General features: G+C 55.1%; 1 protein-coding gene across 7 annotated transcripts in view; it reads right to left on the bottom strand.

The window, feature by feature from the left end:
* The window catches only part of GPR56 (G protein-coupled receptor 56), an 81,519-nt gene that overhangs the window by 20,287 nt on the left and 43,580 nt on the right, over positions 1–17,652 (bottom strand). Inside the window, exons 1-2 of one of the 7 annotated variants that reach the window (XM_010861863.1) lie at positions 5,336–5,571; positions 4,862–5,001 (exon numbers count right to left, since the gene is read on the bottom strand). The exons of 4 other annotated variants lie outside the window; for them this stretch is intronic. In XM_010861863.1, coding sequence (XP_010860165.1) covers positions 4,862–4,984 — 123 coding nt within the window. In that variant the 5' untranslated portion in view covers positions 4,985–5,001; positions 5,336–5,571. Of the gene's footprint in view, positions 1–4,861; positions 5,293–5,335; positions 5,572–17,652 lie in introns of those variants that run through there. 2 more of the 7 variants (XM_010861864.1, XM_010861862.1) reach the window with 2 other exon arrangements.

The following is a 17,652-nucleotide window of genomic DNA, read 5'->3' on the forward strand; positions in this document are numbered from 1 at the left end:
TCCCCCCCCGCCCTCCCCCTGCCAGTAACATACGCCATGGACCGCAGACTTATCCATCCCCCGACCAGCCTCTTTGTCTGGATCACCTCCCTCTTTCCAAGAACAAACTCATCTTTCTAAACTCAGTGAAGACATGCCCTCCCCTTGAAGCTTTCCCTAACTTCCCTAACAGAATTAACTTCTGTGTTCTGGTGTTGTGGGGAAGGGGGCAGTCCACAGCCTATACTCAACCCTATATGCCCACCTTTGCCACAAGGAGTTCATATCAGAGGTGCCCAAACCCACAATGGGTCATAACCACCCCCAGGAAGTTCACTGAAATGCACTATCACAGATCCCTCCACACTGACATTGAGTATCTCTGAAAATAGCACAAAAGATTTTTTTTCTTCATTCAGCAAATCAGAAGTAGGGGGGAATTTGTACCCAGTAGCTGCTATGAGCTTGATGGGTTTTTTTTTCATTTTTTTTTTCCTTTTTTTGCCAGGAGAGTAGTAACATTAGGATGAAAACACGTGCACACACACACACAGGGTACTGTCAGGGATACACAAACGTGTGATAGAACACGTGTGAGGGGCTTAGCAGTAGAGAATCCGCCTGCCATGCAGAAGATGTGACAGGAGCCTCGGGCTGGACCCCTGGGTTGGGAAGATCCCCTGGAGAAGGAAACGGCAGCCCACTCTAGTATTCTCCCCGGGAAATCCCATGGACAGCGGCGCGTGGTGGGCTACGGTCCATGGAGTCACAAAAGAGTTGGACTGAGTGACTAAACAATAGCAGCATGTGAGGGGCAGATGCTCCAGGCCGGGTGTGGGGCTTGGGAGTCCAGCTGGACCAGGCATCCCGTTGACCAGCACTCCTCGGGCATAGAACCACTGGCTTACAAGGCTGGGATACCACCAGGAGCCCTGTCTTACAGAGTCAGAGGTGGGTGGGGCCCCACCCCAGATCACTTGGGTGGTAAACAGTTCGCTCTGGACGGGAGCCAGGGCAGCCTGCCTCCCCCGTGGCGTCTCGTCTCCACCTCAGTGGTAGTGAGGATGAATCACAGTCCTGGGTGGCTCACCTAGCATTTATCAGGGTGCCTGGAACCTTTAAGAGACCTCCCCAAGCACAGCTGGGAGCAGGGGGGTGTGAGGGGGAGGGGAGCCCCTGCCCCAGCGGGTCTCCAGGTGTGAGCCTGGTCCTGCCCTCCTGCGGGGAGGGCCAGCAGTGGGAGGACCCAGCCCAGCTTCCCAGCTCCAGCCCTCATCTTCAGCTGCTGGTCAGGGTGGGAGGCGGTGGGGACACGGATGGGGGACAACATGGAGATGCTAGCTCCCCCTCCCCCAGCCCTGGACAGAGGGCCTTAGGAGAGAAGGATTTGGCCAAGAGAGGGGTGGCTGAGCATGAAGTCCTTGAGGGTAGAACACATGAGGTGTGCACATGTGTGTGTGCTCATGTGTGCGGGTGTGTAGGGGAGTGAGGAGGGTAGAACACATGAGGTGTGCACATGTGTGTGTGCTCATGTGTGCGGGTGTGTAGGGGAGTGAGGAGGGTAGAACACATGAGGTGTGCACATGTGTGTGTGCTCATGTGTGCGGGTGTGTAGGGGAGTGAGGAGGGTAGAACACATGAGGTGTGCACATGTGTGTGTGCTCATGTGTGCGGGTGTGTAGGGGAGTGAGGAGGGTAGAACACATGAGGTGTGCACATGTGTGTGTGCTCATGTGTGCGGGTGTGTAGGGGAGTGAGGAGGGTAGAACACATGAGGTGTGCACATGTGTGTGTGCTCATGTGTGCGGGTGTGTAGGGGAGTGAGGAGGGTAGAACACATGAGGTGTGCACATGTGTGTGTGCTCATGTGTGCGGGTGTGTAGGGGAGTGAGGAGGGTAGAACACATGAGGTGTGCACATGTGTGTGTGCCCATGTGTGCGGGTGTGTAGGGGAGTGAGGAGGGACGTTAGAACAGAGCGGAGGCTCTGCAGCAGGTGTTTCCTCCACGGGGGTGGGGTGGGGGGCTGAGAGGACCCTCCATCAGCCCTTTCCAAACTCTCATAAATGCAGTCTAACTTAGAAACACCATGTACCCGACAAACAAAGGCGGTGCCCCCACCAGACCCCAGTGGGACCCCCGACCACACCTCACTCTCAGCCGGTCCCCCAGCCCCTCAGCAGAGCCCGGGGCTCCAGGGGGCACCACTTGCAAACATGGAGCCCGTCTCTCCCCACCTTCAGTCACAGGCCGGGTGACCGAGGCCCAAGCTAGGTGGCCACACAGAACTCCCCCCAGGAAGGGTGTTCTGGCCTGGCCGGGGAAAACAGAGTGACTTCAGGTTCCAGGAATTTTTCTACAATTAAAAAGAATAAAAATTAAGCTAGCTGCCTGCCTCCCGGAGGCCGACGGGTGCCAAGGCCTTGCCGGCTCACTGCCCAGGATGAGTCCCACATTCTGGAGCGCTGCCCCGTCAGCGCAGGCCCCGCCGCCCCACGGCTTCCGTCCAGCAGGTCCCCGGGCTACGGCTCCCTCCGCGTGCCCAGACAGGCCCCGGCCCTGGGGGGAGACCGAGGAAGGGCAGGAGAGGGGCACCTGCCCAGGTGAAAGGACGCCGGGTTCCCCTGAGAGCCAGTTAGCCACAGCCGCCCACCCTGACACCTGCTTTATCTGCATCAGAGTGTTTGCTCTGGGCTTGCTCTGCTTTGCTCTGGGTTTGCCTGGGCTTGAGTGTTCCCTCCTCCAAACCTCTGCACACACCGGTCCTCCCCACTGGATGCCAACCTTGTGCCAAATCTGTAAAGGTCTAACTTAGAAATGCCATGTACCCAACAAACGAAGGAGGTGCCCCCACCAGACCCCAGTGGGATCCCAGACCATACACTGGCCTTCGGCCTCCACATCCTCCCCCGACTGCCCTGCACTCCAGCCTTGCAGTGCCTGGCAGAATAGCAGACGGCAATAAACAGAGGTCTAGCTGGCACAGCAAAAAGGAGCTGGAATCCAAGAAGGGGAGCGGGGGATGACAGTTCCCATTGAGCAAGCACTCACTTGGTGCCCAAAACTGTGCAAGGCACTTTTCACAAATAATTGTTCAATCCTCACCTTAACTCTATAAAGCAAATACTATTATTGCCCCAATGTAAAAAGGAAATGGAAATCCAAACAGGCTAAGTGATACTCAGGCAAGTAAGTAGCCAAGCCAGGATTCAGACTTTAGTCTACCAAACATCAAAGCCCGTGATTTCAGCCATTACGGTCACCAGAGCCCCTTCCTTCCCTTCTCTGGAACTATCTCCCTGACTTTACTATGAGGTAACTTAGCCAAGCACTTCCTAAGAAGCTGTGTGTGCTTAGTCACTTAGTCATGTCCGACTCTTTCCAAGCCCATGGACTGTAGCCCATCAGGCTCCTCTGTCCGTGGGATTCTCCAGGCAAAAACACTGGAGTGGGTTGCCATTCCTTTCTCCAGAGGATCTTCCTGACCCAGGGATCGAACCCAGGTCTCCTGTACTGCAAGCAGATTTTTTTACTGTATGAGCTACAGGGAAGTTCCTCCCTAAGAAGCACTAGTTCCCAAGCTCGAGAAATACTGCAGGTCCTACTTGATCATATGAATTAACATATCAAAGGCTCTGATAAGTGCTGCAGAAAGAAAATCCACAGAGCTTGGTTGGGCTTAGTTTCCCAGCCCAGTGTGATGGTGCGAGCTTTTTTTTTGCAGAACACCTGTTACCAATATGAAAAGAGGAGCGCTCAGAAATCTTGACACCACACAGATAAGAAAGCTGTCAGCATTCCCCCTCCAGCTGCCTCCCCTCTCCTCCCCTCTGAGCTGTCCCAAAGGCCATTAACTAGCAGGAGATGGGCTACAGGAGCCATTTAGGCTGTGATTTTCCCCAGGGCAACTCATCACCATCTTTGACACTTCCAGGCCAGAGGTCCTGGGGGAACCTGGGGTAATGGCAGCCCCATCACACCTCCCTTTGGCCGGCAGCACCAGCTCTTGGAAAAAGGGGCAGTGCCAGCATGTTTCTAGATTGCCATGAAAGTCAACCACAGTCACCTCAAGCGGCAGAGACACTTAGAATGCTGGGACTGAAAGGGAATGAGGGAGGAGCAGAGAGAGAAAGAGAGAGAGAGAAAAGTGATGGGGAGGCAAGAGCTTTTAGAAGCTGAGAATCACAACCTTTTTGGAATCTGAGTGAGGATGGAAAAAATCTAGAACCTCAGGGAAGGGGAGGGATTAGGAAGGTCTGGGTCAGGCCCAGTTTGGGGGTGGTGTTCAGACAGCAGGACCTGTCATGAGCAGTCCTGGGACAGTGGTGCCAGCCCTGCACAGCTCCATGCCCCTGGGGCAGCCTGCAACCCACATGCAGGGCTCCCCACAGCCCTCCCCACAAGGAGCAGCTGAAGCTGGGCCTCAGGGCCCTCACCAGTCAGCACCTGCCCAGGGAATGCACACTCCCAGAGTAGGGGTGGCAGGAGTTAGACATGTGTGTGTGTTAATCGCTCAGTCATATCCCACTCTTTGGGACACCATGAACTGTAGCCTGCCAGGCTCCTCTGTCCATGGGATTTCCTAGGCAAGAATATTGGAGTGGGTTGCCATTTCCTTCTCCAGGGGATCTTCCTAACCCAGGGATTGAACCTGGGTCTCCTGCATTGCAGGCAGATTCTTTACCACCTGAGACATCAGAGAAGCCCATAGGGTCCTGAACTAGTGCCACACCTAACTGGTCCTAGGACTCTTGTAGCACCCAGTCCCCTCTTTGGGCCTCAGCTTCCTCCTCTACAGAGGAGGTGACAAGATCCCTGTCCCCCCGTCTGTCTTCTCCATAGACCAGAGCCCCAGGTTGCTTCTAGGGAAGGGAAGAGCTTACCTCCTGGTTGACAGCGAACGGGGAGGAAAACAGTGCTGGCCATCCCATCCTCCTGCCCAGCCTGTCTTCTCTCTCAAACCACAGACTGACCTCAGCTGTCTGGCTGCAGTTTCCCTTCTGCATCTGTGTTCCAAAAGTGGCTAAGGCCAGGCATACAAGGTCAGCCCAGTTACCTCCCTGTTCATTTTTTGGGGGCTGTGTTTCAGTTCCTTGGGGCCTTGGCAGAATGCCTGCCTTTGGAGCATAGGACCCCTTAGCATTCCCAAGGTCAGCTGCCAGCCCTCCCTTTCCTTTCTCCTCCTCCGGGTCCCAGATCCCTGGCTGAGGGGCAAACCCGACACATAGCCAGGCATCCTCCCCAACAGGGGCTGGGGGCCAGGGTGAGCCTGAGGTTCCCGCTCCCTCCAGGGATGGTCGGTGGAGGCACAGACTAGGATCCCACCCCAGCTCACTGAGCACACAGCGCTGCCTCACCTGGTCCTCCGCTACTGTTTGCATACCCCCATGGGCGGGGTGCTCACCACCTCCAGCCACACAGCTAGCACTAAAGGAAGCTCTCTGAAGATGCAAGACTCGATTCTAAGCTCTCCACCCAAAGGAGCACATTTAATCCTCCCCCAAATCTGAGACAAATACCATTCTGTCCATTTAACAAATAAGGAAACAGGCCCTGAAGATCAGGTTGGCTGCTGGAGATCACACGGCTTGAGGTGCAGCATTGGGGCTTGGCTCCAGAGCACAGGCTCTCGATTTTGCAGTCCATTTCTGCTTGACATTACCTGTTAGAAAGGGCTTCTCTTTAAAATTTCCAGTAAAAGATGCTTCCAGAAATGTGTTTGCTTGGTATTAGTTGAATCCCTTCCTCTGAAGAAGCCCTGGTCCTGGGAGCTGTCAGGACCCCCTCCCAGCAACACTCTTGCTCTCTGTCCGCCGCAGGCTCTGGACACCCACTCCCAGCACCAGCAGAGGCTTGTCTTCGATGACGGGGGTACAGCCCATACACTGAAATTGAATTTTTGCTGGAGTGTGGCTGAGGGAAGGAATGTGGGGTATGAGGCCCTTACCCCCAGCCACTTCCTCATCACTCTGGGCTGCTGTCTGTTTCACTGACCAATTCCCCTCAGAGTCGCATCTGAGCCCCTGGTGTCACGGACACCCAGCCCCACCCTCCCCATCAGCTCAGCTTTCAGTTTAGGGAGGAAGGGCGGTTGTGGGGATGGGAGGGAGAGGCAGAGGGAGCAGAAGGTGATACAGGGGGAGAGGGATGGCAGGGAAGGTGGACAAGGAAAAGGGGAGAGATGAGAAGTGGGGGTGGGGTTTGGGGAGCGGGAGTCAGAAGGATGGAGAGAGAGGGCAAGAATCATACCTGGATTCCTCCTTCGTGCCGTCAAGCGGATTATCAATACATAAAGCGCGTGAATGAGTAGGCTAAGGGCTCGCCTTGTTTGCAGGCTGCAGCCTGCTGAGGCGGTGGGTCAGCTTCTTCCCAGTCCAAGAGGCCAGAGGGGCACTTTGAAGCTGAACTACCCCAGCTCCGGTTCTCGCCTCCTCACCAGAGCCTCAAACAAAGCAGCGGGAAGATGGGCTGCAAGCCCCAGCCCACAGCCCAGGAAAAGGGGCGCAGGTGACAGCAACCCCTGGCAACCGTTGCCCTGGCAACCATTGGCAGCTGCAGTGACTACTACGTCACCACCCAACTCCAACCCAGCACAGCGCAGTTCCCCTAACTTGTCCTGTGCCCATATCCCCTTACTCAGATGCCGGCCAGGAATGGAGCTGGCAGGAAGAAGGGCAGAGTTTAGTACATTAAGTTATGGGGAACACTGGGGAACACTTGCCTAAGTTCGTCAACATTTACTTTAAATCCAAATCTTTTTAGAACACTAGTGAGGTCTACCCTTGTGATCAAAAGTGTCTGCTATCAGCTATATTTGCCCATGAGGCTGCCAGCCTGTGGCCTTGGCTTGATCCCCCTGGATACCCATCTAATCCCCACCACTGGGTTCCAAGAGCACAGAATATGTACAATACTTCCCTGGAAATGTCTTAGAGGAGTGCCTCCTCCAGGAAGCCTTCCCAGATATCCACAGCCCACCAGGAATCTTTCTCCTGAATTAGCCCTGGAGTCAGAGGTTCCCCCTGGCTTTCCTCCAGAGCTCCCTAGGGGCCAAGAGTGGGTCCTTTTTATGCCTTAGAGTAAGTACCTGTCTGGGGAGGGAAGAGAACAGAGGCAAAGCTTCTGCAAGCCTGCATATGTGCCAGGCACTCCACTGGGCATTTTGGAAATCCATTTCCACCACTCTAAAGGTTAGCCCTATTGAACCCATCTTACAGATGGAATGACAGAGGCTCAGGCACATGATGTGACCTGTTCAAGGCCACCTAACTGGTAAGAGAGATGTATGGAATTCAAACCATGATCTCCTCTGAGGCATGAAGACATCAAGACCCAGTGTCCTTCTGATGCTTGACTAATCCCACCCCCATCCAATGTATATCCGGACTTTATTTGATTACCTCCATTGATGAGGGCTCACTTCATTTCAAGAGGACACATCTCTTTGACCTCTGAAAAGTCTTTCATAGCCATTGAGTTAAAGGCAAAAGGACATCAAAGCCACGGGATGGCCTCTGTGTGCCATACAGGGCCCAGAAGAGGCCCAGGGCTGTTGGCGCCCCCACCAGGGCCTTCAGCTCCAGACCAGCAGCTGATTAAGAGACAGGATGGGGCTGCTCAGGGCGCCAAGGAGCCCAGGGTTTCAGGGCCCTTCCCCAGAATAAGCAAGGATCCCCTCGGCACTCACACTCCAGGGGCCTCTGGGCTGGCTTCTGGCCGAGGCCGTGGGAAAAGCAGCAGGAGCTGGGGTCCATGGGATGGTGCGCCCCTGCATTCCCATCGCCCCCCCCACCACTGATGGACCAGAGCCAGGGCTATTGTCTCACTGGCGGCGCAGAGCTGTGTCCTATTCAGGCACTATTTTTGGCGCCCAGAGGAAGAGGAAAAGAAAGCAAAGAAAGGAGTTGCTGTTCTCGGTGGAACCTTCGCCCGGAAAGGATTCCAGGGCCTGCTGGGCCAGAGAAGGCAGTCGCTGTGGATCAAAAGATCCTAGGCTTGAAAGGACCTGGCGGGGGGCTGTGGTTCAGGGGAGCCAGAGAGGGGGCCACAGATGGGGCACCCCTGGCCTTGTACACACACTTGGTACTCACTAACTGCAGCCACATGCAGAGAAAGAGAGGCCCAGGATCCCTGGTCCCACCCATAGTCACTAAGCACTTATAATAACAATTTTTTTGTTTGTTTTTTTTTGTTTTTTTCTAATTTTATTTTATTTTTAAACTTTACATAATTGTATTAGTTTTGCCAAATATCAAAATGAATTTTAAAAAAACCTACAGTAGCGCATAGCTGCCCATAACCAAGTGTCTGCCGGAAAGATTCTCACTTAACACCCACAACACTCCTGACCAGGGTGGAGATCGGGGACAAAGTGATAAGCCTCATAAATCAGATAATTGATGCTCTGAGAGCAACATGACCGCCAAAATAACAAGCTAGTGACCCCGCTCCATTTCCTCCACCTTATGCCACCCCCACCCTTCCTCACGTACACCAGCTCCAGCGCACTAGCCTTCTTTCTATCTCCAGACACACATCAGGGCCTTTGCACCTGCTTTCCCCGCAGCATAGAACATTCTTTCTGGGTTCTTTCCCTGATTGGTTCCATCTCAAGACTTTTTCTTTTTCTTTTAATATTTATTAGACTGTGCCCAGTCTTAGCTGCGGCATGTAGGCTCTTTAGCTGTGGCATGCAAACTCTTAGTTGTAGCATGTGAGATCTAGTTCCCCAGCCAGGGACTGCACCCAGGCCCCCTGCATTGGGAGCATGGGGTCTTAGCCACTGGACTATCAGGAAGTCCCCCTTCTCAAGTCTTAATCCAAGTCTCCCCTCTCCTAAAAAGCCTTCCACGTCCACCCAACCAAAATAGCCTCCCCATTCATCTCCTCTTCCATGTCACCTTATGTAATAAACTTTAAAGCACTTAACATTGTCTGAAATGACCCTGTGATTTGCTTGTCATCCATTTCTCTGTGTTTGCTCTTTCTTATCTATCTTGCTCAGCACTTGTATCTCCAGTACCTAATGCCACAGAGCCTGGTCCACAGTAGATGCTCAATGACAGCTAGTTAATATGGATGAGTGAATGAGACAGAGCTGGGAGTCTGACCAGGCCAGGCTGGCTCCAAGCCTGTTTCCAAAGGAGCCATTCCCGATGCTTAGGGCAGGGGGATTCCAGCACTGAGCCGTCCCCGCTTCCCAGCTTCTATCTGAGTTAGGGGCACACACATCACTGCCAGAGGCTTGGCCAGAGAGGGGCTTCCAAGACTGTGCACAGCCTGAGAGCCAGGACAGGACCTGAAACTTCACCTCCCATCCAGAGCCACCTGATAAAGGCTTTTAAGAAGTCCTGTAGTGCACAATGGCAGTGGCAGACTTTATTTTGGGGGGCTCCAAAATCACTGCAGATGGTGACTGCAGCCATGAAATTGAAAGAAGCTTATTCCTTGGAAGGAAAGTTATGACCAACTTAGACAGCATATTCAAAAGCAGAGACATTACTTTGCCAACAAAGTCTGTCTAGTCAAGGCTATGGTTTTTCCATTAGCAATGTATGGATGTGAGAGTTGGACTAAAAGCAAGCTGAGTGCCAAATAATTGATGCTTTTGAACTGTGGTGTTGGACAAGACTCTTGAGAGTCCCTTGGACTGCAAGGAGATCCAACCAGTCCATCCTAAAGGAGATCAGTTCTGGGTGTTCATTGGAAGAACTGATGTGGAAGCTGGAACTCCAATACTTTGGCCACCTGATGCCAAGAACTGACTCATTTGAAAAGATCCTGATGCTGGGAAAGATTGAAGGCGGGAGGAGAAGGGGACGATGAGATGGTTGGATGGCATCACTGACTCAATGGACATGAGCTTGAGTAAGCTCCAGGAGTTGGTGATGGACAGGGAGGTCTGGCGTGCTGCAGTCCATGGGGTCGCAAAGAGTTGGACATGACTGAATGACTGAACTGAACTGTTGTGCACAAGCCTGGAAGCCCAAGGCTTTCCTAGACCAGTGGGACCACAGACATACTTTCACAGGTGCTGGATTATTTGATGTTTGAGATCCTGTCTGAACTGTGATCAAAATTAGAGTTTTCTCTCTACGTGGAGGCAGAGTACACACTACTACACCTTCCACCACCTGCTCCCATGGCCCCAGGAGAGAGGGGGCCCAGGCATGCAATTTACCAACGAAGGTGGGTCGTGCACCCACTGCTCCAAATGCCAAATCTCCCATCTGGACTCCCTGTGGGCTCCCCAGAGTGGAGCAAGGAGGGGAAATGGTATGTGCCTGTGGCCAGGGAGGATCCTGGGGTCTAGGCACCTGGAGGCAGGTGTATCCCTAGGACCAGCCTGCAGAGACTCATGATGGAGCTGGGGCAGAGATAGGAACCATGAGGGAGCATGAACCACATGATGTGCACCTGACCTTCTGCAATGCATACAGCTGCCCTGAGAGGAGTAGGTATTATTAAGCTCATTTTACAACTGGGAAAACTGAGGCTCAGAGAGGAGAAGCTTCTTTCCTGGGGTCACATGGCGGTGAAACTGAACTTACAGGTAGTTCTATGCACTCCCTCACCTGTGATGCCCCCAGCCCCAGCCCTGGAATCTCCAGAACATGGAGAGGAGTTGCCAGCCACTCCAGGGAAGTGGACATGAGACCCAAGAGGCTATGCGATGTGTCCAAAGCATTCCAGCCCAGAAGTCAGACCCTCACCCATAGGCTCATGGGGTTTGCAAGCACTCCCATCCTTCCAGATCATTAGTTACTGCAGCTCCCAACTCTGGTTCCCTAAACCCGGGTGGGAGAGCAGAGGCCAGACTCCCAGATGCACTGACACCCACTGCAGGGTCTCCTTGGGGAGACCCTGGTTGTCCTTTCCGCCACAAATGGCAATGTGCACTGCCTCCAGACCTGGCCCAGGTACTAGGACCCAGATATTCTCGGCTTCTAGCCAAGGAACTGAATAATAGACTCTGCCCATTTGGCCTGGGGTGTGTACCTAGGTGGCAGAGCCCCAGGCGGGTGTGGCAGATGTGGTCATGGACAAAGGATAAGTACAGCTTTGAGGAAACTGCATGAGGATTCCTTCCAGCCTTGCCCACTGTCCGCAGCTCTCACCAGGTGATGTCACATGCAGGTGTGGGGGAGGGGAAGTGCCATGAGGCCAGGCACACACCTACCAGGCGCAGACCTACTGGATGAGGGAGAGCAAGGGGTACCTGATAATTCAGGAGGTGGGTGTCCACCCTTCCCAACTCCTCCATCAGACCTTCCTTCCTCATGCCTGTCCTGTTCCCCTGATGTCCTCTTGCCCTCTGTGCCTCCCATCCAGCTTACTGAGCTGTTTACAGGCTAAAGAATTGATGCTTTTGAACTGTGGTGTTGGAGAAGACTCTTGAGAGTCCCTTGGACAGTGAGGAGATCCAACCAATCCATTCTAAAGGAGATCAGTCCTGGGTGTTCATTGAAAGGACTGACGCTGAAACTCCAATACTTTGGCCACCTGATGCGAAGATTTGACTCATTTGAAAAGACCTTGATGCTGGGAATGATTGAAGGCGGGAGGAGAAGGGGATGACAGAGGATGAGATGGTTGGATGGCATCACCGACTCAATGGACATGAGTTTGACTAAGCTCCAGGCGTTGGTGATAGACAAGGAGGGAAGCCTGGCGTACTGCAGTCCATGGGGTCTCAAAGAGTTGGACATGACTGAGCAACTGAACTGAACTGAGGAGCCTCTGAAGATGTAATGGATGGTTCTAATGGTGGGTGTACTGGCAAGACTTGGAGAGGGCTTTTATATGGAGGCGCCACCTACCCACAAACATTGCCTGATGCTAGAATGGGCAGGGTCAGAAAAGCTCAGGACTGGAAAGAGCCGTGAAGATCCCCACATGGTATCTGAGGTCCCCCTACAACTTCCCTGTCAGACTTAAATACCAGCAGGTGCGGGGAACTCACTATCTCAGTTGGGAACATCATCTGCGGGGCCACAGGCAAGGATCCAGGTTCAGAGTCAGGAGACTATCTCTGACCGGCCAGGGGACCTTGGCCTGCTTCCTCATCTGTGAAATGTACAGATTCAAAACTCCGAGGGCAGCTGCACCACGACTGAATGAAGGTCTTTGTAGGCAGTGGAGCTGTACGCACCAGGGCTGGGGGGTTGGTTAGGAGTCGCCCAGGGCGGTTGACACACACTGAACTGGTGACAAAGCAGAGGAGCAGTGGGCAGAGGGTGCCAGGCCAAGCATGACTCAGCTGCCCCCTGGGGTCACCCCTCACATTTGTCACCATTAAGGCAGGTGGGTTTGGGCAGTTGTGCCCCTGCCATAGGGTCAGAAACCAGGATGCCAGCCACAGAGCCACACCCCTGAGGGCCAGACTCAGCCAGGGACCCCCACCCTCACTGCCCAGGGGTCAAGGGGACTCAGCTACCCCAGGAGACCAGCCCAGCTCAAACCCAGGTCTCCCCTGCAGGTTTGGGACAGTGGTCAAGCCAGGCAGGCCTTGGGTCTCCAGGGGCAGGAGGGACCCTCATTCTGGGACTGTTCCTCAGGCCAGCAGATCAAGAGGCCATTGGATGAGGGTGTCCAGGGGGCCTCTCTGGGGCTTGGGTCCTTTCCCAGTGATGTCATGGGAAGACAGGGCTAATGCTTGTGATAAGCTCACTGCGGCTCCCTCAGAGAAGGGCTCGGTGATGGCCCAGAAGAGTGGCGATGACATCGCTAATGGTGTGCCAGGCCCTATACCCAGTGGTTGAGATTTCTTGGCTCACTTAACCCTCTCAAGGTGCCATTGCTGTTATTTATTATTGTTGAATCATTAAGCGGTGTCCGACTCTTTTGCAACCCTATGGACTCCTCCATCCATGGGATTTCCCAGGCAGGAATACTGCAGTGGGTTGCCATGCCCTTCTCCAGGGGATCTTTCCAACCCAGGGATCAAACCTGCATCTCCTGCATTGGCAGGTGGATTCATTACCACTGAGTCACCAGGGAAGCCCCAAGGTGCCATTATTATCCTCAATTTGAAGATAACAAAAATAGGCACAGAGAGGCTAATACACCTGTCCAAGTTCACACAGCTGGGCCAGAATGGGGCAACCCAGAGCCACCCATCTTGTGCTGCCTCCCCCAGGGGGACAGCTGAGCTGGGCAATGGGAAAGCAAAGGTCCAGAACAGCTGGGAATGGGGGGGGTCTACTGTTCAAGGGCCCCTACAGCCCGGGGCTGACTCAGATGATTCCCACAGGGTCTCACTTAGGGATTCAGGTATCCTTCTGCCCATTTGACAGCCTAAGGAATGCTGCTGCTGCTGCTAAGTCACTTCAGTCGTGTCCGACTCTGTGCGACCCCATAGACGGCAGCCCACCAGGCTCCCCCGTCCCTGGGATTCTCCAGGTAAGAACACTGGAGTGGATTGCCATTTCCTCCTCCAATGCATGAAAGTGAAAAGTCAAAGTGAAGTCGCTCAGTCGTGTCCAACTCCTAGCGACCCCATTGACTGCAGGCCACCAGGCTCCTCCGTCCATGGGATTTTCCAGGCAAGAGTACTGGAGTGGGGTGTCATTGCCTTCTCCAGCCTAAGGAATGAGGCTTAGAGAAATTAAGCCACCTGCTCAAGGTCACTTTTCAAGGATGTAAACTCAGTTCTAACTGAACTACCGTGTGACCAAACCTGAAGCCCAAACTTCCAGCAGAGGTTTAGGGAAGACCCATCAATGCTGCACACTGTGCTGAGTACATGCTTTGCAGCCATTTCCCCCAAATTCCAGCAATAATCCTGGGGTGGGGGGGTCACCTCGATGCACAGGTGTGAACACTGAGGTCTGGGAGGTTGTGACCTTAGGCAGCAGGATACAAGCCCGAAAGTCCTCTGCTCTCACCCCTGGGCCCAGAGAGCTAAGGGCAGGGCTTCTGGAAGGAGGAAGGCAAAGACCCGGGACTGGAGGGAAGTCAGAGGTGGCTCTGATCGCTCACTGCTGCTCATCTTGGAGGTAGTGTGAGTGGCCCTGGGAGCCAGGCTGGAGCCATTAGCTGTCTAACCGCCGGCCTTTCAGGGGACCAGAGCTGGGCTGGCTCCCGGACAGAGAGGCCCCCACCCCTAGGCCATCTCTCTCTAATGCAGAAGCCTGTCTACTGGTGCCCGGAAGCCCTGCCAGCTCCTCCAGGGCTCAGCTTTTATCTCAGCCTGCCTGAACTGCCAAGTGCGCCACAAGCTGCCTGAGCCTGAGCCAGCGCCAGCCCAAGAGCCCAACTCCCACCACCCTGGCCTCCCCGCCAAAACACAAGTCAGGCTGTGGGTGGGGGGGTAGGGGGGCGGTTCCTGCTGATGCCCAGGTAGCTCTCGGTCTCTTGGGGGATGGGAGGCAGGAAGATGTCCCCCCTCAAGCTATTACGTGTGTCTCTGGGCCTCCGTGCACCCCTCTGCCCAAGGAGGAGATCACAATAGTGAAGGCTAACCTGTGGGACAAGCGCTGGTGTCAGCAATTCACCACATTAGTCCTTCAGGCTCAAAACAGCCCCTGAAGTAGATACTGTTATGTTTTATCTACTTTTTCCAGATAAGGAAAATGAGGCGCAGACACCCAAGTTCACACAACCCGAGAGGAACAAAGCTCTCCCCAGATAAGTGGCCTTGCTTTCTCCATGGGTCCTGTTGCCTTAAAAGCACATGGGTTTAACAGTGGCAAGGATGGGGTTCAGGACAAGGGCACATGTCCTCTGCCCCCAGCACGGAGTCCGGCCTGGCTGAGGAGTCCCCTTCCCATGGAGAGGGGCAGAAGAACACAGTGGACAAGAGCCCAGACTCTGCAGCCCCCAAGATAAGAGGTCACTCCTGGAGGAGCCTCCTGCGCCTCAGTGCTCTCATCTCTAAAATGGGTGCACCAGGAGCTTGTAGCTTGTGGGAATAAAGGAGTGTTCAAAACGCTGAGCCTAGGCCTGGCAGAGTCCAAGGGCAGCAAGGATCCAGGACTGTTCTAGTCCAGCCAAGCCCCCAGGGAACCAGAATTGGGGCTTGAGGGGCCTGCAGGGGGTGGGGATATTTCAGCCCACCTGTGCCAGGGCAGGCGCCGGGCAGGGGTCAGAAAATGTGTATCTTTGCTCCTTCCTCCAGCAGCTCCAACCTGACCCCCAAATCTGCAGGGCTCCCCGGGGGCCCCAAGGAACTCCCGATGAGTGAGAGGACCAGACTGGCAGAGGGCAAGCTTGGGGAGGCTGGGGTCCAGCCAGGACTCCATGCCACTTGAGAGGCCCCTCGGTGCCAGGCCTGCCCTGCCCCCACTTGCCATCTGCCTGGTCCCTGGGGTCCTGGTCCCCCCAGCTGCTGGGTTTGCTCATGTGATGCCCCAGCTGCTGTGAGTCAGAACACAGAGTCACAGGGCTGCCCCGGGATCAGGCTTGGGGGTGCTGAACCTGCTCTGGTTCTAGGTGGGGTGGCAGCAGTGAGATTTGGGGCTGTGTGGTCACATTTCCCCCATTCCCCACCAGCCCTGCCCCTGACTCTTCACTCCAGCCCCCGCCATCCACCATCCACACGCAGGTCTTGCTGAGGATGAAGTGACCCGGGGCTAGACTCAACCAGAGCACCGTCCACGTGGCCTCCTTCATGGCAGACTCTGCCCTGCCCGTCTTACACTTGTCATGCTGGACCTTGCTAGGAAGCCCACCCCCGCTGCACATGGACTGGCCACAGTTCTGCCGCCTCTTGTACCTGTCCTTCTCCTGGACTGGCCGACCACTGCCCCACTCTGTTCCCTCAGCCATGAAACTCCTCCCTCCAAACAGGAGCCTTGGGCCTGGGGTAGCCAGACCCTCCCACCCCAATCACAATCCTGCCCTTCTCATCCAGCTTGGGTGGCAGCCCACACCCCCAGAAACTTCCCCCTCATCCCCCACCTGGCCTGGCTGCAGTACTGCCAAGTCTTCCCACCATCCCTTCCCCTGCGAGCAGATTGCAACCCGCCGGCCTGGCATTCAGGCTACCAAAATGACACATGCCAGCTCTCCAGTACCATCACCTGCTCCAGTCCCGCCAGTTCTCATCTTTCTTAAACCTTTTCCCACTGCAGTTTCTCAGCCAGGAATGCCACCCCTGCCACCCCATCAGCCCTCCCCCTCTCCCCACCAGCCTCCAAGGCCACCTCTATGCCCTCTGCAGAGCCTCCCATCCTCCCAGGTCAGGAAATTCTCTCCTCCTCCGTCAGCAAGCTTATCTCCTTCCTTGGCCTCAGATCCTAATTGTCTTGTTTGTTTGTATCCCTGACAAGTTGAGGGTGTCCTGCCCAGTGGCCCAGAGAACAACCAAGGCTGGCAACAACAGAGCAGACTGTCTAGCAGAGCCTCTGCCTCCCTCAGAGCCACACCCACCCGGAATGGTGTCCTTCACAACCTGACCCTCTCGGAGCCAAGCCCAGGAGAGGAGGCGGGCCAGCTACCACCCCCCACCCCAACACACACTTCCACTTATCAGCAGGGCCAACTGCACCCAGAGAGAGAGAGAGGCAAGGCAAGGTGGCTGTGGTGATGCTAAGACCAAGGTGGGGGTGCATCTCAGGCCCCTGGGGTCCCTGCAGCAAAGGGGCTCAGGTCTGGCTCCAAGAGCTAGTCCTACCCTGGTCATTGGCAGGGAAGACCCCACGGGAACCCTGGCCTGGGATCTGGGGGACTAACTCAGCCCCTGATGGTTCTCACTGACTCCAGACACTTATCCCCGACTCAATCCCAAGGAATCAACACTCTGCCCTCAGCATAGCCCAAGCGTGGGTGGGGTGGGGGGGGTAGGGCAGGGGCTTGGCTCTGGACCACCCACACTCCATTTGTCTCATTCAAATGAGTCCCCACCCCTAGAACAGTACCAGGCACACAGTAGGCACTCAATTATTATTTATATAATTAACTTCTTGGGCCCTCTATAGCCACAAAGGCTATTCTTCCCCACCCCACCTCACCCAGGCAAGAGCTGCTCCAAGCAGGATGGTAGTGGTGGCGGCATGGTGAGAGGGGCCCCTGCCTCAACTCATGTCCCCCGCAACCCTCCTCAGTAAAATGAGCACCAGCCACCTCCGTGGGGGCCATGGGAGACCCTAACTCCCATGAAACGGCACCACAGGAAGGAGGCTGGTTGGGAAGGAGGTGGGGAAAGAAACCAGAAGTCCCACAGGTGGGGAGGCCCTATCAACTCCGAGCAGACGGGGACCTGGGGCCTGGCGGTTAGCAAGCCGGGGGCACTTCCCCATCGACTGCCGCTGGTTCCCAGGATGCTCTCTCTCATCTCAGGTCCCCCATGTTCAGACCCCACTGCCAGGTTGGTCTCCTCCCAAAGGCTGGGCCTGGGCCATGAAGAGCCACGTTGCCCCTGGCTCAGTGGGCAGCGGGGGGTCCCCACACAGCCCCAGGGCAGCTACAGGCAAGGCTGCCCCTCAAGTGCCCCTGCCCAGCCGCCTTGCCCTATCCTCTCCTCCCTGAAGCCAGAGTCTGGCTTTCCCTCCCCGCACTTGTTCTGTGATCTTGAGTGAGCCCCCTGCCCTCTCACCAACCTTGCTTCTATCATCTGAACCGCAGGAGCAGGAGACAATGGTACCTCCCCATCCACGGAGCAGACCCAGGCTTGTCGGTCCCAGAAACCCCAACCAGCTTTTAGGCCCCCACTTTCAAATATGAGCCAAACACT

Source organism: Bison bison, unplaced genomic scaffold (assembly GCF_000754665.1).
Source record: "Bison bison bison isolate TAMUID 2011002044 unplaced genomic scaffold, Bison_UMD1.0 scf7180017864473, whole genome shotgun sequence".
NCBI classification, from domain to species: Eukaryota; Metazoa; Chordata; class Mammalia; order Artiodactyla; family Bovidae; genus Bison; species Bison bison.